A 21,495-nucleotide genomic window follows, 5' to 3' on the forward strand; every position below is an offset into this window, starting at 1 on the left:
TCTTCCGTCAAATATTTCATGTTTTAGTTTCCACTTTAAAAAAAATATGCGATTGTCGTGAAAACAGTTTAGTTTTTAAACACGTCCTGAATTTAAAATGTATCTTCATTTTTGCAAAATTAAAACAAATAAAAACGGGGTTTATATTTACCTAGAAAAGTAGTAAAAATTGCTGCAATAACATCACAATGAAAATAATTCTTTTACAGCTTCCGTTATCGTAAACTTTATAGATTAATCAACAATATCAGATAGAACACTAAATGTCGTCTTTTTAAGATTCAGGGGTTTTTCGTTCACAATAACCCTGAGGAATTCCGCGCAGGAAGCGTATGCTCTCTCTCTGTCTTTTAAGTCAACGCTGCCTACGCGGAACTCCTTTGGGCTTCTGCCTCATGGTTGTTGGGAACGAAAAATCCCTAAATCTTGAAAAGACGACATCTAGTGTCTTATCTGTCATTGATAATTAATCTATGGTAAGTTTTATTTACAGATCTTTACTTTAAAACACGATTGTCTAATTATTGTAAAATTATCATGATATGTATAAGTTGCTCATATTTACTTTTGTGATTTCAAATTACCGAATATAACGGATAATCCTCTCATCACAAATGTCGTCATCGTAAATTCATTTTTTGCTTTAACTTTTGCATGTACTTAATAAACTGTCTGCTTTGTAAAAAATGAAAATAAATTAAAAATCTACATGACCGGAGTTAAATCCAAATCTTTTATTACAATTATTGAAAAGATACAATTTCTAAAAATCGGTTTTGTTCAAATTCAATGTTGGTCTCTCACAGATGTACCTAGATAAAAAGTATTTTTTTTTTTTTATTTTTTGAAATATTTCCTTTCTTATTTACAATGAAATTTTGTTTGTTTGTTATGCTTATAGCCTCACAGCCCAAAGGTAATATTTGATTAATATCAAGAAGTAGTTTAACTACAGTTAAACCCTAAATAAGCAATACATCGAAAGAATTCATCAAATTTCGTTTTCTTTACTTTCTGATAATGGAATGTTGCAGATATTTAGTTTTTTTATTGAATGATTATATGGCGCTCTCTAAAACTGTTCCTGCATATTCTGGCTATTTAAATTTATTTTTGCAAATACTGAGATTTACGTAAAATACTATAAAACCCATTGAAAAATTGTCAAGACGACATTTGATAAAATCTTTTGATATATGGCAAATTTAGGGTTTAACTGTAGGTAGTTAAATCCTAACCTAATTCTACTACTTCTTACAATTCATTAAATCCTGCTTAAGTACAATTTTAAAACTAAGTATTTTGTTTTGAAATATCTAATCAGATTTTTAAAATTCTTTTTCAGATCCCAACATCAGTACAGTGAGACCCGGAAAAAAATGTTCAAAAGGAAAAAATCTGTTAGTTAGACGACTTTTAGTTGAAATTTGGAATAGTTCAATGAACATGAATTTGTTTAGCGTTTTTTGATTAGTTGTTTTCAAGCTATACTGTTAAAACTATTTGCTTTATAACAACATTAAATCATCAAACGCAAATAAGATTGTTAAAATGTTCCAGAGTTTTATGGGTCCCGCTGTAGTATGCTTTAAAAACCATCAGGAATTAAAGACTAATTTAAAGTCGTCTTTGATTTTTATATTTCTTGGGACATTTTGTATTTTAGTTTTTCTGTGACTAACCTGGCCACATTTTCACATCCCCAGTCGTTCCACCCGTAAAATCCAAATCCAAAAATATCCTGAAAAAACCGTTTATATCATTTTTATTGTTGTCATTATTTATATAATATTATTATTTTTACTGTTGGAATTAGTATTTTCGTTATGATTATTATTATTATTATTTATTATAATTATTATTATTATTGATATATATTGATATTGATATTGATATTATTTGATCCAGTCTTGTAAATGTGTCCAACTTTTCATAGTTGATCTATTTTTTAAGGATCAGGCTAAACGACTGCTAAGACAGCTTGGAACCTCCAATATGTCCTGGGATAAGATGGAGGAGAAGGAGGCTAGTATTATGCTGCAGATCATTCAGGTATACTGTTAATTCATGGGCGACCCCCCCCCCCTCCCAGTAGGGGGCCGAATTACCTCCTTTTATCTATTTAGGGGGAGGGCTCGTCCCCAAAGCCCCCCAGCCTCCGCAATCCGCATACGCCCCAGTCTGATCTAATCTGTCTGATTAAGGAGGTAGAAAATATTCCTCCGTTTGTGAAGAGAATGCTAGAATTCTTCCTCTCCACAGATAGGCGGCAAAGGTTGGGTTTTTAATTTATATCTTGTCATATTTTTTATCACACAGAGAGAACCAGAAACAGTTGGAATTCTCGTCGTACTAATGTGAAATGTCGCAATGGATTTCGTTGTTTGCCACTGAACTAATTATGAAAAGTGACTTGAACATGATATTTGCAACAATTACAAAATCCTTAGCTTCTCGGGTAAAAGAAAGAACAAAGGCGGCATTAATTTAACATTTTACGGTGCTCACATACAGGCAGGGGCGTACGAGGGCTTTCGTTTAGGGGGGAGTACGCCCCTGCATACAGGGTGTCCCACGAAACATGACAGTTGGTGTATAGTTTTGAATCTCTTCTTCCACATACTGTATTAGATATTAAAGACTTTTTGCAGTTTATTTCTTTAAATAAATGTTAAACTCATATATACTTTACTGTGAAATCAATTCTACTATAATATAACTGTCATATAAAAAATGTTATTAGTCGCTTTAGTATCAAACAACTTATCAAATTATGGAAGAAGACATTTTAAACTATTCACCAACTGTCATGTTTCGTGGGACATCCTATAGTTTAATTGAATAATAATGGAACCAAAGTTGGCCATTTAAAAGATATAAATTAGGTTCAATCTTTATCTTAACAATGAAATATATTCTAAATCTTAGGTTGGTGTACAGAGAAGCATACGTTCAGACTGCCCTGTCTGGCGAATAGCTGGTCCAGAACCTTCCAGACTTCGATTATCAGTATTATTTTTTAGCTCTTCAAAGCATTATTGTTTTCAATTCTAAAATCTTAAAGATTTTAAATATCCGTATTATTTCTCTGTAGCTCTTCAAGATTGAAATTGTATTCTATTCTACAATATTCAAGATTATAATTATCCGTATTATTGTACTGTAGTTCTTCAAGATATAATTGTATTCTATTCTAAAATCTTCAAGATTATAATTTTCCGTATTATTTCTCTGTAGCTCTTCAAGATATGATTGTATTCTATTCAAAAATCTTCAAGATCATAATTATCCGTATTATTTCTCATTAACTCTTTAAGATATTCAATTCTAAAATCTTTGGTTAGCAGTATTAATTCTTTTGTATTCAATACAGATTTTGATTTTCGGTATTATCAAAGACTTTTTGTAATCAATTCGGATTTCAAGAAATGTAAAGATTTGATTTTGAATATTTTGACTCCAAATCTAGTAACTCTATGGGCTTAGCTTTTTCCTGTACTTACTTGGATTATCAGTAATACATAGCTACCAAACCAAACCAAACCAAAAATGGTTGCAATATGAAAATGTAACCAACTCAAATTGATATATCCGATAAGCTTTATTGAAACTAAAAATTACTACCTTATGAAATCGATCCTATTACACAATACTAGATACTGTGAAGTTTAAACACCTAGGTTGTCAAACGTACCATGAAATATTCTTTATTTTTAATGAAATCAGGTTTAAATGTTGTTATACATATATCTGCTATGAAATTTACAGACTTAATCTGCAATGAATTTGAGAAAAATGAGAAAAATTATTTCTTCTCAAAGTTAGTGCCTTCCAGTCTTATATTACAGATATGAAATGTCTCATCTTTGTTTTCTATGAATTGATTTTGAAAATAACTGTATAATGTTTATCGTGCATAAAAGATTAGGCTCGATAAATTGAATGTATGGAATACGAAATTTACATAAATGTAAAATATGTAAGCTGTAAAATGTACAGATAGTTAGTTTGTATATTTTCAGAAACATAACTCTTTTCCGTCCGACCAATTGTGTTCATATTTTTTGATTATTTGTATGTTTTTTTTCAGATTTGTAGAATATTAGAAAAACACCAGCAATGAATATTAATAATGTTTTGTGTTTTCATGATCAACCCGGAGTACGACGACGCGGATTGATTCTGACTAAAGGTGATAGAAAGTATTATTAATAGTAATTCTCAATGTATAAATTTAAATTGCTCTACTAGCTAAATCTTGATTCATTAAATCTTCTGCTCTATTGATGTAGGTACCCGGAGTAAAGACGTAAAGCTCCTGCTCAGCTGGTTTAGGTACCCGGAGTAAGAACTTAAATTTCTTGATCTTAACTCAGGTACTCGGATTACGACTTAAAGCTTCTGCTCAGTTGGTTTGGGTACCCGGAGTAAAGACTTGAATCTTCTGCCTAGTTGATTTGGGTTCCCGGAGTAAAGACTTAAAGCTCCTGCTCAGTTGGTTTGGGTACCCTCTACCCGGAATAAAAACATAAATCTGCTCGGTGGGTTTGAGCACCCGGAGTAAAGACTTGAATCTTCTGCCTAGTTGATTTGGGTTCCCGGAGTAAAGACTTAAAGCTCCTGCTCAGTTGGTTTGGGTACCCTCTACCCGGAATAAAAACATAAATCTGCTCGGTGGGTTTGAGCACCCGGAGTAAAAATTGTAAACTCCTGCTCTATTGATTTAGGTACCCGGAGTAAAGACTAAAATCTCCTGCTCGGTTGGTTTGGGCACCCGGAGTAAAAATTGAAAACTCCTGCTCTATTGATTTAGGTACCCGGAGTAAAGACTAAAATCTCTTGCTCGGTTGGTTTGGGAACCCGGAGCAAAGACTGAAAACTTCTGCTCTATTGATTTAGGTACCCGGAGTAAAGACGACCGGGATTCCCGGCACCTTGCAGGTTCTATACTCTACTCAACACTGCGGCAAAATTGAAAGTGTGAGCAAAGAAGAAAACTGCTAAGAATTGTTTTGTTTCTGAGAGAGGAAACTAATTACTAAACTTGTGATTTCAGTCACCCTGACATTACCAAATCTAAACGATTAGTGATGTATTAGTGAAATAAATTAGCTTTTCTATTTTAAAATTGATTGTTTTTTTGTTAGGTATGCCAATTGTCCAATTGTTGACAATTTCTTTTTAAAATAGAACGCAGTTTTCCAGTTATATTGGTTTTCTGTTTTTTTGTTGTTCTTTTTTCACCAAGAGAACTATGTTCAGTCCTAGTTGCTAATTGAAGATTTACCATGTTTCAGGTGGGATGGATACTCAACCCTCTGTAGATTTGGTGGTGGAAGCCATCAAATCTTTATACAACAACCCCAACCATACACTTAAAGAGGAGGCGGGCAGGTATAGTGTTCTTTTGTGGTTGCAATACAAATATTTCCTATTGGTTGCAAAGCTAAAACTAACAAGAAATATCTGTGGTTGCAACCCTTAAAAAAAAAACTTATAAAACTAATGGGTGGTTGTCACTCTAAAACTTTTTATCTATATCGATTGTTTTAACTTATTGGTGATACTTACGTAATTAATATGTTGAGAATTAATGCGGATATTTAAATTTTTTTAAGTTTATAAAAATATTTCAGAGTTTTGTCGGAATTGATTCTCGGGATTGTAGTTAAATGCAAAGTTTAACGGTTTTTTGGGTCTGTCCTAGTGAACTATTTTTGGACCCCGCCCCCCCCCCCCCCCCCCCCCCCCNTTAGGTTAAGACACTTTCCGGGCCGAACGCTGCGGCCACGGGTTAGGTTAGATAAGACACTTTCTGGGCCGAGCGCTGCGGCCACGGGTTAGGTTAAGTTAAGACACTTTCTGTAAGATCCATGTACAAAATTGATAGGAGGGGGGGGGTCCAAAAATCGTTCTCTAGGAATATACCGCTTTTTCAAACTAGACCACGATTTATAGATTGTTGATAAAATGCCATGTGATTATCTACATATAGCGTGTCTCTCCCTTTAAGTTCTAGATTATAACTCTAGAAGTTACTACTTTTAATCTCTAGGTGGTTGCAACAGTACCAGAACTCTGTATATGCTTGGACAGTATCGGATCAACTACTGCAACGTAAACTCGATGTTGAAACTTGTTATTTCGCTGCGCAGACTCTTAGATCAAAAATACAATCAAACTTTAACGAGCTCCCAACAGAGGTTCATGAATCTTTAAGGTACAAATTCTAATATTATTACTATTCAAAACTCAAGAGAGAAACTGATTCTTCTGTGGAGGCTGATATTTTATAAGAAAAACACTTTCCATACCTCAATACAAGATTATTGTGCAACACTCTCAATTTAACCTGTGCCGTGTGGACAATTATTATAATTTTACATTACATAGACAAACTAAAAACAATTTTACGTGGGGGGGAACAAACAAACAGACAGTCAAGCCAAATTTATATATAGATTTTATTTTTGTAATAAATCGAATAAATTTCAGGAACTCTCTTCTTGAACATCTCCGGGCTATCACTGGAACCACAGATACTGTTATCCGAACCCAGCTATGTCTGGCCATGGCAGACTTGATTCTTCTCATGCCGGAGTGGAAGGAGGCAGTCCCGGAGCTCATGCAGAAGCTGTCTGAGCCTAACCAGATTCTCACCCTCCTCGAGGTCCTTATGCTTCTACCGGAGGAGGTGGATTCAAGACATCTCCGTCTTGGAGCTAATAGGTTAGAAATTCGCGACATTTCATCTTAATTGTTAATTTTTTTAATGATTTTTCTAAAGTTGACAATACTTCCTAAAAATTCTTTTCTCCAACAGTTAAAGCCAGGAATTAAGCTCAAACTTACTGCTTCAAAAAAAAAATCTTTAGAGCATTTATTTTCTGTAGACGACAGGAAGTAAAAGAAGATCTACAGAAATCATCGGCTGCGATGTCCCAACTTCTCCAGTCCTGTCTGAACACTAGTACAGACAATTCTCTCACACTCCAGGTAGGTCTAGACTCTACAAGTACAAGACCATCATTATATTTAATACGAGAATATCGGTTCGTGGATTAAAAACTTTTTCTTACTTTATTTTCAACTAATTACATCTGAATGAAGCCATCAGTATTTTTCTGTAAATATCCCTTTGTGGTAGAGAGTTTTTTAACTGCTTCAAAAAAAAAACTTGATGGTTCTCAGAGAAAATATATTTCGAAATATTAAATATCAATTCTATACAAATCAACCATATTATTTTATGACATAAAGATAAGAAAAAGTATTTTTCACGTTTATTCAGGGATAGGGTCTACTACAAAGCATATTGCATAGGATCCGGATTAATTAGATCCGCAACATTTAAGCTCCCTGGATCTGGATCCAAAGGACAGAATATCAACCAAAAACTGTAAAAATGGTGGTTCATCAAGTTTGTCATAAAAATAAGCAAAAGAAAAAGAGAAAAAATAGTTTCAAAATTCTTCTTTCGTTAAAAAATCTGTGAATCTTAATGAAACGAATCCTAAACACACTGCTTGAAAGTACTAAAGCTATCATTATTGTTAGATTATGGTTCTGAAGTGTTACAGCAGCTGGATAATACTAGGTGTAGTTCCATTAAATACAATGCATTCCAGTTCCGTTCTACACCTTGCAATCAGAGTTCTCACCCAACACACCAGTACGCAGAATATACACGAGGCTGCGTCAGATTGCGTCATTAATCTACTCTCACGATTCGAAAAAGAGGTGAAATCTTTTAAGTCTCTGGGGTTTATAATTTCCAAAACAGAAAATCTTCGACGGTTTTTCTTGAATAATATTAAAAAGTTATTTAGGGAGGGAGGGATTGATTGATTGATTGATTGATTGACTGTATTTTCTAAATCTCTCCTGGTTCAGAGTGAACCCGGGTTAGAGCAGAGCATGTACGAAACAATAATCCGTCTTGAGGATCCCTATCAACTATCTGTATCAGAGGAGGATATGGAGAAATGTCTAAACTACTGTAGGTTAGTATCAGAGGAGTAGAATGGTAATTAAACCAGTAATTTACCTTAACAGGACTGAATTTCAAGTGACCTTCAATGTATGAAGTGGCACATGACCTTTAAACTTTGTCTAACTAGGAATAAATTCATATCTGTATTTGTCCAATTGAAAATTGATTATATTCTATTGTGGTTTCTCTCTTAAAATGACTTATGCTACAGTGACAATGGTGGAAATTAACAGAATTCAACACTGTTCTAGTTAGAAAACGATTATTTATCTCTCATAGGGTACCATTGTGAATCGAACATACCACTCTATGAATGGAATTTGTCAGTTGAAATTACGTCTAGAGGATTGAAGAGGGTTGGCGGGTATTATTAGATTTTTAGTTAAAAACTGAAAACAGTTCGTTGATTCAAAAATTCTTATTTGAAGGATATTTACTGAACTCGGAGAATCCTTCCTACTCCGGATGGTTTCTGCTCCTCCCTCCTCTCCTCACTTCACTATCCCTATCCTGGATACAGTTCTACTCTGCTGCTCCCATCCTGATTATGAACTGCCAGATGTTACCTTTAATCTGTGGTACAGACTCTCAGAGGAATTATATAGCAGGTTCATTTTTTTTACCGTCGTGGCTGCGGTTTTCAGCTGCAAAACACTTGGGACTCATGTCCCATATGGCCACCCGCGCGAGCATAAACCATTGCACTATGCTATGCTAACGAGCCTGAACGTCAACTTTGGCAGAGTCAGGGTCGAGGGGTAGGATTCTAGTAGTCTTCGCTCTATTTGCAGCAGCATTATAGATAGATAGATATAGCAGTTTCATTTTTTACCCTAGTTATATCTATCCAATTATTTCATTTAGTTAATAAAGGGATTTATCTGAATTTTCGGTAGAGTGTCCGGTGCCAACTTCTGAGTTGGCAGTGGTACCCATACATACATATATATTTGTATATTTGTATATGTATAGGTTAACTATAGCTTGTCAATCCGAATGGGCTGATATTTTTCGAGAATAGGCAAACAAAATTCGAAATTTTTTCTTCAAAATTTAAACAGAATTCTTCAAAAATTCTTCACAAAAAATTCAATTCAATTTATTTTTAATTCCACGGGCAACGCCGGACACTCCGGCTAGTTATTAAATATTTTATTAGTTGATGCTCAAGATTCACCTAATTTTGATCCGATCCTGGATTCTTATTAGGAAAAAATTTTATATCTATGATAAAAATGATTTTTATTCTAAAGTTTATATAATTTAAGTTCAGGATTAGAATTTAAGAAATTAATGTTGGTTTGTTGAAGGAATGATGACAGTCTGGTTACCGTGTTTAAACCCTATATTGAGAGGTTGATTGTTTGCTTATCCAGACACTGTCAGATGGAACCAGACATGGTAAGTTTACAGTTTAGTTAATCAGGGCAATATGTACTAGTTTTAAATCATGCTTTTGTCTAGTGTAAAGTTGGGAAGACTTTTTTTTAAACCGATTTTTTGGGTAAAAAGCAGTGCTTAGGATCCGGATCCGTTGGATCCGCAAGATTTTGGCTTCCTGGATCCGGATCCGGATCTAAGGGGTAAAATATCAACCAAAAACTGCAAAAAAATAAAAACTTGTTTACTCCTAAAACCCAAATCTGAACTTTTGGAAAATTTCTGAATGGTTCATTAAGTTTTAGTATAAAAATAAGCGAAAAAAAAATGAAGAAAAAAATTTGATAATTATTTTTTGTTAAAATAAAATCAGTAAATCTTAAAGGAATGACCTGGATCCGGATCCGGATTAATTTTTTTCCAATGCGGATCCAGGATCCGGATACGCATCAAAATTAAATGGATCCTAAGCACTGGTAAAAAGTATCGAAAATGGGGGAAATATAGCCAGTAGAATGTAGAATGTAGATATCCAATAGTCCGACTTTTCAGTTTCTCCCAAACCGTCGAAACCATTCTTTGAAATATGCATACCCCTGTTTTGTATTTCTCAATTAATTAATATTGGAAATATCCTGCTTTTCAAATATGAACCCTAAAAGCCCTGGAGTTAGTCTGCTTCATAAATTTAAATGAATTTTGATTAAGGCACCTATCACATAGCTGTAAGTCCATGTCTCATTCCTAAAACGCTGATTGATTGATTGATTTCCTAAGGTTGGATGTTTGAGTGAGGATGAAGATTTTGCCGAGTTCCGAACCCGAGTTTCTGATCTCATCAAGGACTGTATATTTATTGTCGGCAGCAGCTCCGTGTTCCGACAGATGTACTCCCAGCTTCAGCAGGCCCAGCAGTGGGAGCAGATGGAGGCCTCCTTGTACGTGATGCAGGCTGTGGCTAGAAATATATTCCCTGATGAGGAGGAGGTTGTGCCAGCAGTTCTACATCAGGTTCTCGCCCTTCCTTTTACACTACACCAAGCAGTTAGAGTTACAGCTATGCGCCTGGTCGGAGAACTCAGTGAATGGATTGACCGGCATCCGGAGACATTACAGGTACATAGTACAGTTCGTACAGTGTACGTCATAGTCACAAACCAAGGCATCAGTGCATTTTTGCATAATAACTTCTAAGTGCACAAACAAATTCCCATAGGCTACGTTTGGCGCCACACAGTGTGCAATGTACCAATTAAAGCACATTAAGAAATCATAGAAACACAAATGAGTTAAGAGTTAATGAACATTTTAAAGCTACTCTTTTCAACTGTAGGTGTAGCGATGTTTGATTCCGGTACAAGTTATCTTTTGTAAATATTCTAAATTTATGACCAAAACCTATAAATATAAGAAAAGTATCAGTCACCCTGGAAATAAGACGTCTAAAGAGGTTCTCAACCTTTGTGGTTTAGTTGTGTCAGTTTTCAGATAAGGGGGGAGGGGGTCCCACTGATTTATCATAATCAGTTCTTAGGATCTGGATCCGCCAGATTTTGACTTCCTGGATCCACGGATCCGGATCCCAGGGGTTAGATATCAACCAAAAACTACCAAAAAAAAAACTTTTTTACTCCTAGTAAAACCCAACTCTGAACTTTTGAAAAAAAGGAATTGTAAAAATTTCCTCATTCCTGAATGGTTCATCAAGTTTTAGGATAAACATAAAAGCGAAAAAAATTTTAAAAAAATATGAAAATTGTTTTTTTGAAAAAAAAAAATTCAGTAAATCCTCTAGAAATGACCTGGATCCGGATCCATTTTTTCCCAGTGCGAATCTAGGATTCGGATCCGGATCCGCATCAAAATTAAATGGATCCTAAGCACTGACCACAATAATCCTACAAGATGGAGATATTAATATGACCGTCCCGTTTTGCCGTCTATAGTCTGGATGTGCTGTACAACTTTCCCTAGCGGTACTGTGTTTTAAATGAACTGGAGTTTATTGTGTTATGATTGAATGAATGACTAAATAATATTATCAGGCTGTACTGCAGCATTTGCTACAAGGACTCCAGGATCCAGTACTTGCCAGTGATTCTGCCACAGCTCTTGAGAGCATCTGTGCTAAGTGCAGGGAACAGATGACACAACATTTTACAGGTACAATTCAACCAAAATGGGAAGGAGGGGGATGTAACACATTTTGATTGAGTATAGTGATAAACGGAGAAAAGCACCCCTGCACAAAAACGTTACTCATCAAGTATCCACCCTCCACATTTATAATAGAACCTCAGTTTTTTTTTGTAGAAAAATAATAAATGTTAATATGAAATAGTTTACGTTCTTTTGTTGTTATGTTTACACCCATTCAGCTTATTTCGAAGGTGTGTTTAGTATGTGCCCCCTGAATTTATTGTTAAAATGATTTTTAAATTAATTTTTCTAATTTCAGGGTTAGTTCAGATTCTTGAGCAAATAGACAAGTTTAATCTTAAACCAGACCCAGCCAAGGGGTTAGTTAAAGGAGCTGCACTTATTGTCAGTATAATGCCAAAAGACCAGGTACCATATCATATACATCATTATTATTATTAACAATCAACCTAGCATGTCCAGCGGCTTTAATACGTTGAGCTCCACCCACAAACCTGTGTCTTCTTGGGTTTTAGTGGATCAAATCTGGTTTGATTTAAATATGCCTATAAATAGCATATTAGAACAGTGTACTCATCTTATAAGGATCAGTTTGCCAAAAAAGGGTGGGAAAGTGCTTATTTTTTCCTCTAAATACTTAATACCGAATATTGCCAGTGCGCAGTTACTCAGATTTCTCAGTCTGTAATACTCCAGTTTCTCTCTTATTGTTTATTAGGTCCTTATCCACTGACATTAACTTTAAACATAAAGCAAAAAACTTGTTGTTAGTATCTAGTATCACAGGTTATACAATGAATAATAAACAAAATAAAACTCTGGATGATGAATAAGAAACATGCATTTTGATTCATCCTTGATGATCGGATTCAGTTTCTCCGTGTGCTCCTGGGTTGGTTTTCTCTTGGAGTAGAGAAGGACGGAGAAGCAGCTAAAACACAGGGTTAGAATTGCGGATACCAGCAGTATGATTTGAAGGTTTGGTATATTAGTATTATCTGAAGTCGGAGAGGATTGTTTGTAAACCTGGACAATTTCACAGTTTGATGGTTGTACTTGAATACTGTGAACATCCTCTACTCCAAAATCAGAGATAGCCAGGACGGATATCTTCCTGTATTTCAGAGTATCCGGAGCAGTTAGTTCTAGCTCTACTCCGTCCTCAAGTACTCTCCACATTCCTGCTCCTACTACAACTATAAATTGAGAAGAGTAGGAAGAGTCCTCAAGGAACCATGATACGGAAAAGGATGATTGTTCAATATCCTGGATTAGAATATGTTTAGGTTCCTCCTCTAGGCAGGCTAATCTACATCCCTCTCCACACAACCAGGAGAACGGGCAGAGTTCTGGAACCCGGTTCATCTCAAGACATTTCTCCACGTTCTCCGTGGTACTGGCAGAGGAGCATTTAACTTTGATCCTTGTCTCTTCTATATTGGTCTGAAGAAGGTCTGAGAGATCATCCATCTCCGTGGTTCTAGGATTGAAACCACGGACTGATGTTAGAGCAAATTTAAGAGTGAATGCAGAATACATGTTGAGGTGTGTTGGGTGTGAACAACTGATAACTCTCGGAGTGCGACCGATACTTAAATACCCATTGCGGTCAACCACTACTCTGTGACACGACCGGACGCTCAGGTCATCTGGGTTCTTAGGGGAACTACATTCCGGTCGTATCAGATTTCGCGTTTATTGTTCTAAATTATATTTTTAGATGTTTAAGTTAAATCTTTTATTTAAAAATAAAAATTTTATATTTACATTTTATGTAAAAGAATCAAATCTATAATGTTTATTATTATATTTGAATTGTTTCAGCTGGAAGGGGCTGTTGTGAAGGTATGCGAGCTTCAAGTAAGTCCACTGGTAGCCATAATGGACGCTCCAAGAGCCCCTAAACTAGTTAAAAACTCTCCAAGTGATCCTGTTCTATACCTGGACCGTCTAGCCGACGTTTTCCGGCATGTATCCCCTAGCAACGGTTGTGTTATCCCCGCCCCTCATCCTTGTAAAGGCGTGGTTGAAGCTACGTGGCCCGCCCTATCCCGCTGCTGTGATCTATATGCTGATGATGAGAGAATAACGGAGAGAACTTGTAGAACCATCAGGTACAATCTAATCAAATTTTCAAATAACAAAGTTGAAATAGGAAAAAATATATTGACCCTCTCCCTTTCTTCCATCTTTATAAACATATTTACCAATTTTTATGTACAAGATCGTAGATTCAATGTTAGGTACTTTCCCAAAGGATTTTTCCCAAGTGGCAACTTCCCCACTGTGCAATTTCCCTAGCGGCAACTTCCCAAGTATTTCCTAGGCGTAGAGCTCGGCCCCTAACATGTTCTAGCCGCAGCACTCGGACCCCGGCATGTTCTAGCTGCAGCGCTCGGCCCCCATTGCAGCCTGAGGCGCCTCAGAGAGAATTTGCCGCCTGGGAAATTGTACATTTGGAAAGTTCCACTTGGGAAATTGTCTAAAGGACTGTTTGTATAAAATTTTAAAGATTGCTGCACTTGGAACAATTTAAAAAAGTATCAAATGTGGGGAAAAGTGTTAATATGGGAAAGAAATAAGGGGGAAAGTGACCGGACTGGAAAGTCCAAAAACTGCATTCAAAGTTTAGTATTAAACATTTAGTATTTTCACGTTCGACTTTTAATTTAAACTAGCTGAAGGGCCCGGCGTTGCCCGTGGAAAAAAAATTATAAATTTGAAAAAATAGATTTTTTAGTCTATAACACGTCCCACGGCCATCCATGAGTGTTTACAAAAAAATTCGGCCCAATCGGTCCAGCCGTTTGGCCGGCTATACGCAACATATATACGAATGTCTTGTTTTATTATATAGATAATAACTTTATGTATTTGATTTGTCGACAAACCCAATTTGTGTTTTATCTTACATGGTCCTAGCAGTGGTATGGTAGTTTGTGTTAGGCCATTATTTATAATTATAATCATTAAAGTTTGTAAATTCGCCAGTAAAACAGAAAAATCTGTGAAATATTTCTGTTGTTATTCAATAAGTAAGGAGAGACTATTCTTATAACATTTTTTATCCTGATAAATAAATTGATATTGACTCCCCCTGTATTTTTATTATTCAAAGAATTTTAATCTATAAAAACCGGTTTTCTAGCAAATCATCAGATCTTACATCAGTTTGATTTTATCACTTTGATTTATCGGAATTAACTTATCAGTGTTTCAACACATTTGAATAATGGTTACTCCCCTTTCTCTGAGTCATAGCACAAGATAGAACCTGGATATTGAACAGTGCGCATTGGGATCCTTGAATAGTATAGACGTCGAGCTAAGCATCTCAGATAGTAGGATCAGCTGAAGTAGCAGAGCCTCCGGAGCAGCTCTGGTAGCAAGGAATCAGCTGAGAATGCAGTAGAAGCATTTCAGACTGTAGGAGCAGCAAATGAACCAGCAGTAAATGTGGAAGCTGTTGTTGAGAGATTGCTAAGGGAGATATATGTGGTTGCTGAAGCTGCTTAGACAGATCTTGAACAGGAGCAGCTGAACAACGGTTTTCCAGAATCTAATAAAAGCAGATTTTACCAAGATTGACTTTGTATAGATTTACCTTGTCAAGAAAAGTCTGAACGATGACCAACTCTATTTATTAGTAAACCTGACAGATATCCAGATAGAGAGATTATAAAGGGACTTTAAGAAACACCCTACCCATGGAAGTAAAATGTGAATCCAGAAATCCTTAGGATTATATATACCTGGATAGGAGAAATTAGTCCTTGAAAGAGTCGAGATAAACTTACATCACCTGATTATAAGAACCTCTTTAATTACTTCAACAGCAATAATTATTTTAGGATGGGATTTGAAGATTTTTAAATGGGACTTCTAGTTTCCGACATTTTATTTCCTTAAAAATGTGGATCCATCAAAAATCCTAAAATCTGTCCTTCTAGGTTTGCTGTAAGATGCCTTGGTATTCAATCAGCAGGATTATTACAACCTCTTGTAACTCAACTAATTAGACTTTATGAGTCTCATAATCACAGGTATTTAAGCAGCAACCTCTTGTAACTCAACTCATTAAACTTTATGAGTCTCATAATCATAGGTAATTAAGCAGCAACCTCTTGTAACTCAACTCATTAAACTTTATGAGTCTCATAATCATAGGTAATTAAGCAGCAACCTCTTGTAACTCAACTCATTAAACTTTATGAGTCTCATAATCATAGGTAATTAAGCAGCAACCTCTTGTAACTCAACTCATTAAACTTTATGAGTCTCATAATCATAGGTAATTAAGCAGCAACCTCTTGTAACTCAACTAATTAAACTTTATGAGTCTCATAATCATAGGTAATTAAGCAGCAACCTCTTGTAACTCAACTAATTAAACTTTATGAGTCTCATAATCATAGGTAATTAAGCAGCAACCTCTTGTAACTCAACTAATTAAACTCTATGAGTCTCATAATCATAGGTAATTAAGCAGCAACCCCTTGTAACTCAACTAATTAAACTTTATGAGTCACATAATCACAGGTAATTAAGTATCAACCTCTTGTAACTCAACTAATTAGACTTTATGAGTCACATAATCACAGGTAATTAAGCATTAACCTCTTGTAACTCAACTAATAAGACTTTATGAGTCACATAATCACAGGTAATTAAGTAGCAACCTCTTGTAACTCAACTAATAGGATAAGATAAAGGCCTAATTGATTCCCAAGGGGATCACATACATCATGTCCCACATATCTTAATCAAAAGTTATCAAAATGGTTTGAATTCTAATACTTCTGTTTAGTTGTTATCTATATCTTGGATCTATACTGGTGGATGAATATGCCGGAGAACCAGGATGTATTCCAGGTAAAATATAAATTTTTGGATTTGAAGATGTTTAAATACCAAATTTCGCACTTTTCTTAAAATTACATTGTCTGATATTTTTGTGTCATATATGTAAGGAGCAAACACCATGTTGAAATTATTTTGGAAAAAATCTTTAAAGCCTGAAAAATGGTAAGAAAATTTGCACAAAAGTTTTAGATAAGAATTTGAATTCACATTATTCCTACCGGTCAATGTACCGGGAAGGAATCATATTTAAGACGAAAGTGAATATTCGAATGATATGTGTTCTCGGTCAAGATTTTTGATTTAGGTTGATTTTTGAAAGTTTGTAATTGTGCTTTCTAGGTTTACTGCAAATGGTTCAGGCGTTTATAGCTCCAACCTACGCTATTTTATCTAAACCTGATGGATTAAGAAATCATCCTGGAACAGTAGACGATTTCTTCAGATTAAATGCTAGATTTATGCAACGGGCACCACTAGCTTATCTTCAGGTACCTTAGAATTCGTCTATCACAAGCTGTAAGACCATAAATCTCCCTTAATTTAGCCAACGTTATCTTGAGGTTGAAATGTGGTTTGTAGGACGTTCTACAACTCGGATTTGATTTGATTTGATTTGATTTGATTTGATTTGATTTGATTTGATTTGATTTGATTTGATTTGATTTGATTTGATTTGATTTGATTTGATTTTAGAAAAGTCTCATTATTTTATTCCCAAGTTTTGAAAATACATTTTTAAGTACTTATTGTGGCCTATGATCATATAAATATAATCGGGGTTGTTTTATTATATTTATTTAATTTATTATATGGGGCTATTGCTTTTTAATTAAATTAGTACTCTTTATACCCTCAGATACCGGCCGCCCCGTGTTGTTTTATTCTTTTCTGAATTAAGAAAAAATGCGGTAATTTTATGTGTGGTTTTTTTGTCGATTTCGTCAGCTGAAGATAAAATAATAAATCAACGGTACCCTTAACATTATTTTTCTAATTAAGAAATTTATTGTTCAGACCGAGTTCTTAAAGAGTATAGTAGAATGTGGTTTACTCTCTACTGCCCTGGAGCATAGAGAAGCTAACGCTAGTGTCATGAAATTCTTTTATTGTTTAGACCGAGTTCTTAAAGAGTATAGTAGAATGTGGTTTACTCTCCACTGTCCTGGAGCATAGAGTTAACTGTAAAATAACGCTAGTGTTATGAAATTCTTTTATTGTTCAGACCGAGTTCTTAAAGAGTATAGTAGAGTGTGGTTTACTCTCCACTACCCTGAAGCATAGAGAAGCTAACGCTAGTGTTATGAAATTCTTCTATTGTTTAGACCAAGTTCTTAAAGAGTATAGTAGAGTGTGGTTTACTCTCCACTACCCTGAAGCATAGAGAAGCTAACGCTAGTGTTATGAAATTCTTCTATTGTTCAGACCGAGTTCTTAAAGAGGAATCTAACGCTAGTGTTATAAAATTCTTCATTTGTTTAGACCGAGTTCTTAAAGAGTATAGTAGAATGTGGTTTACTCTCCACTGCCCTGGAGCATAGGGAAGCTTACGCTAGTGTTATCAAATTCTTCTATTGTTTAGACCGAGTTCTTAAAGAGTATAGTAGAATGTGGTTTACTCTCCACTGCCCTGGAGCATAGAGAAGCTAACGCTAGTGTTATGAAATTCTTCTACGATCTTCTCCGCGCAGGAAGAACAAGAGAGGAACAAGAAGACTATGAGGTAAAATTAATTAAATCCCGGTTCAGGGGCGTAAACAAATTTTATCTAGGCACATCTTATATTCATGATTAATACGGAGTTCAAGCTATAAAAATGTCACTTGCAACGTAATTTTCTTTTTTTACACCATTAGGTTCCTGGCAGTTTTCAATGTCAATAATTATTTTATTCAGATTATGATAAAGTTATTAACTAATTAGATCACCTAAATGATTGAACTTTTTATTTGATTTAATTATTAATTGGTTCGTCGGCTGGCTGGCTGGAGTTGATTGATTGATTGATTGATTGATTGATTGATTGATTGATTAGGCTCGGAATCACCTGGTGTCAACACTCCATCAAGAGTACGGTTGCCGACTAGTGAACTCCCTGATAACATCAGCTGTTCTTACTCTACCCTCATATACATACACAGATATAGGAATACATACATATCAGCACGAATATTTAGCGATAAATCAGGGGTATATATTTTTTGTTTTTAAACCCCCCCCCCCCCCTCCTTCATAAAGCATTAAAAGGGGGGTGTTTGTTAAAAAAAAATTACCCCTGTAATCAATTGTTTTCTTTGTTATGTTTAACACCTGATAATATTATATAATTAGATCCTTTGATCCAATACAACAGTTAGTCAAGTAATGTGAACTAGAGGAGTGAAGTTTATGTATGTTCTACCTACAGGGGATGTAATCTACGAGATGGTTGAGTATGATCGTCCTTCAGTTTGCCATTGGTTAGAATCCTCACTTAAGGAACATCATTCTAACTTCAACCAACATTTTACAATTAGTATTTATTTCCAAAAAAACATCATTTAAAACTTGAACAAAATTTGGCTCTGTTTGAACAAAGATGCATGATTTGTTTACAATTTACTGTGACATATTAGGACAGATGAGGAAATAGTTAGATGTAAAGAATATGATAATCTTATGAGGTAAAAAATGTAATAATGGAAATTCTTAAACGAGATGAAATAATCTTGATGCATCAAGATTATTTCATCGAGTTTAAGAATTCCATTATTACATTTTTATCCTCATAAGATTATTATTATATCATATTTGTGAGGTTCCATGGGCACATACCCAAGAAATTGTATTAAAAAATAATTCTGGTGAAATCCGACTACTTTAAGTTGGAACAGTTCACATTATGAAAGGTTGCAAATAAGTTTTATGCTCTTGTTCTGACTAAAGCTTTTTTATTTTTCTAATGTTAAAAAGTAAAAATTGGTTCTTAATTTGAAAGTAATGCATGTGGTGTGATTGTTTCCTTAATTTAGTTTAGTTTAAGCATGTTTTAATAAAGTAAAAAAAGGTAAGTTTGCATGGTTTGATATAAAAGAAAAAGGTAAGTGAGCATGTTGTTTTTAAGTTAAAAAAGGTAAGTTTGTATGTATTAATGTAAAAGAAAAAGGTGAGTTTGCCCTGTGCATGTTGTCAGTACAAAATAATTAAGTTAATATCTATATTGATCTATACTGAAAAGATCAATATAAGGAGCGTGTAAGAATGAATATTCTTTCACGCTCTGACCGTGTAATAATTTCCATTCTTACACGGTCTGAGCGTTAAAGAATGAAAATTCTACACCTACAGTGTAAGAATAAGCATTCTTAAACGCAAGGAAGCGAACAATATTAAAATTTTCCTCCTGAACCGTGTAATAATGGGAATTCTTACACGATAGCTTTACTACTATGGAACCGAACAGATATGATATAATAACAAATATTATAAACAAAAAAATCCTAATTCTTTTTTTTACGTTTGGTTGACAGTTGGCTGTTTATTAGAGTTTACCTAACAGCAGTACAACCCCAGCTGTCACTACTAAGCAACTGGTAGAGTTTCATAAAGCTGTCACAAGTGCTGAGAGTCCTACAGACGTGTCCCACGCTATCCGAGAGTTTTCCAGGTACCTCTTCTCTTCATATAGGAACTCTCTCATTGAAGAGTTATTATATGAACTTATGGTTTGCCATATAATTTTTTTTAAATAATGAAGTTATGTGTGATTTGCGTTGGTTTTGTTTAGTTTAAAGGGAGTGTTAGCGTTATTTCAAGTAACCCTCCATGCAAAGATAAGATAACCATGTCTGATTTACAACAGGACCCTTGCAACCATAATCTAATCAAAAATATTGAAGATACACTTTTGGTCTGACTCTAAAAGTGTTTAATTCAGATATTCCTCCATTGCTTCTTATAATTAAGAAATGCGCAGGTCACTTTCGCAAAGAACCTGCAACTGAAAATAAACCAAGTAACCAAGAAACAAAACCATGGATGATATCTAATTCATACTTGATAAGACACAGCTTTAAGGGAACCATCGGGATTCAGACATTGCCATCTTTGCATGGAAGGTCACTTGAAATAACGCGTAGTCTTTTTAATACGAAGAATTTTATTTTATCGTAAGTACAGAAAAGTATGTTGAAAGGGTTTTAAAAATATGCAATGAATTCATGAAAACAAGAACAAAACTTTTAACTTGTTTTTTTTCAGACTATGGAGATGAATGCGAAGGATGAAAATTATTAAATCAAGATACATTCAGAGACTTTGGAATCAATATAATTTGGGCTATGTACGCAGTGAACGCATTGTACTGTACACTTTTCAGTGAAAACCAACTATACCACATGGTTAACATGTACAGAGTACACTTTACCAAAAAATACCAGCAAAACCACACATTTAACATGTATACTACATATTGAAGTGTGTGACTTTAAAATCGATTGTATTTGCGGAAAACATAGGATCAATCCAGATTATAGATTGATAATGTAACAACGTGACAATTTGAATATCTACAGAAGTTCCTGATGTAGTTTAAGATGCACTTTGCTTAATATAGGGAAATTAATCAATTTTAACAATAATGAATTATGCAGGACTTCGTGTTAACTTGTTATTTGTTAGCCATTGGTTTATAGAAGCTTATGGACCTGAAACCTGTAACAGTTAATATATCAAGAAATGATACTGGCTGAATGAAAACAGAATGGAACCGGATCCTGAAACCTGACAGTTTAAACTGTGTCATAATAAGAAATGCCCGGTGTTTCTTTGTTAATTCTTATCTGTGTTCAAAATGTAACCTGAGAAAAGAAAAAATGTATAATTATACTAAATCTATAGTAGATAAAGCATGTAAATAGCATAGTATAACTTTCTAGTTGTACAATCAAGTTGAAATATTTTTTTTACATCTGTTAACTTGTTTTCAGTTTTCAGAGAAGCATGGATGGCTAGTTGTTGTCTATTTCTGGTATGGACGAAGTGGAGTTGGTTAATAGGAACCAGGTTGGTTGGATATATATACAGTTCTGATATGGACGAAGTGGAGTTGGTTAATAGGAACC

General features: G+C 34.7%; 1 protein-coding gene and 1 long non-coding RNA gene across 3 annotated transcripts; one reads left to right on the plus strand and one right to left on the minus strand.

Annotated features, from left to right (window-relative positions):
• Window positions 1-704: 704 nt before the first annotated feature.
• LOC111705550 (uncharacterized) lies at window positions 705-1,747 on the minus strand. The gene is made up of 2 exons (XR_002766038.1): window positions 1,683-1,747; window positions 705-812 (listed from the first exon to the last, which is right to left on the minus strand). It is a non-coding gene; the product is annotated as an uncharacterized LOC111705550 (long non-coding RNA).
• Window positions 1,748-4,086: 2,339 nt separating this feature from the next.
• LOC111705552 (transportin-3) lies at window positions 4,087-21,360 on the plus strand. Of its 2 annotated transcripts, XM_023478140.1 has the most exons (21): window positions 4,087-4,192; window positions 5,298-5,394; window positions 6,056-6,220; window positions 6,496-6,729; window positions 6,894-6,996; window positions 7,558-7,740; window positions 7,894-8,003; window positions 8,422-8,601; window positions 9,304-9,394; window positions 10,151-10,489; window positions 11,419-11,536; window positions 11,832-11,941; window positions 13,358-13,647; window positions 15,484-15,576; window positions 16,341-16,405; window positions 16,736-16,884; window positions 17,976-18,116; window positions 18,429-18,540; window positions 18,801-18,871; window positions 19,918-20,039; window positions 20,633-21,360. In XM_023478140.1, exons 1-21 carry the CDS (start codon window positions 4,120-4,122, stop codon window positions 20,643-20,645), a joined length of 2,859 nt encoding a protein of 952 aa, XP_023333908.1. In that variant the 5' UTR covers window positions 4,087-4,119; the 3' UTR covers window positions 20,646-21,360. The 2 variants fall into 2 exon arrangements, with proteins under 2 accessions (XP_023333908.1, XP_023333907.1); XM_023478139.1 differs by lacking the exons at window positions 18,429-18,540; window positions 18,801-18,871; window positions 19,918-20,039; window positions 20,633-21,360 and having other exon boundaries at window positions 17,511-18,059.
• Window positions 21,361-21,495: the final 135 nt, after the last annotated feature.

The sequence above is a fragment of the Eurytemora carolleeae genome, unplaced genomic scaffold (genome assembly GCF_000591075.1).
Source record: "Eurytemora carolleeae unplaced genomic scaffold, Eaff_2.0 scaffold660, whole genome shotgun sequence".
NCBI classification, from domain to species: Eukaryota; Metazoa; Arthropoda; class Copepoda; order Calanoida; family Temoridae; genus Eurytemora; species Eurytemora carolleeae.

Bases quoted from the DNA above. Each gene is read 5' to 3' on its own strand.
- LOC111705552 (XM_023478140.1), top strand. From the start codon at position 4,120: ATGAATATTAATAATGTTTTGTGTTTTCATGATCAACCCGGAGTACGA. The intron at 6,730-6,893 runs GTTAGAAATTCG...TATTTTCTGTAG, and splicing joins CTCCGTCTTGGAGCTAATAG to ACGACAGGAAGTAAAAGAAG. The intron at 9,395-10,150 runs GTAAGTTTACAG...TGATTTCCTAAG, and splicing joins GTCAGATGGAACCAGACATG to GTTGGATGTTTGAGTGAGGA.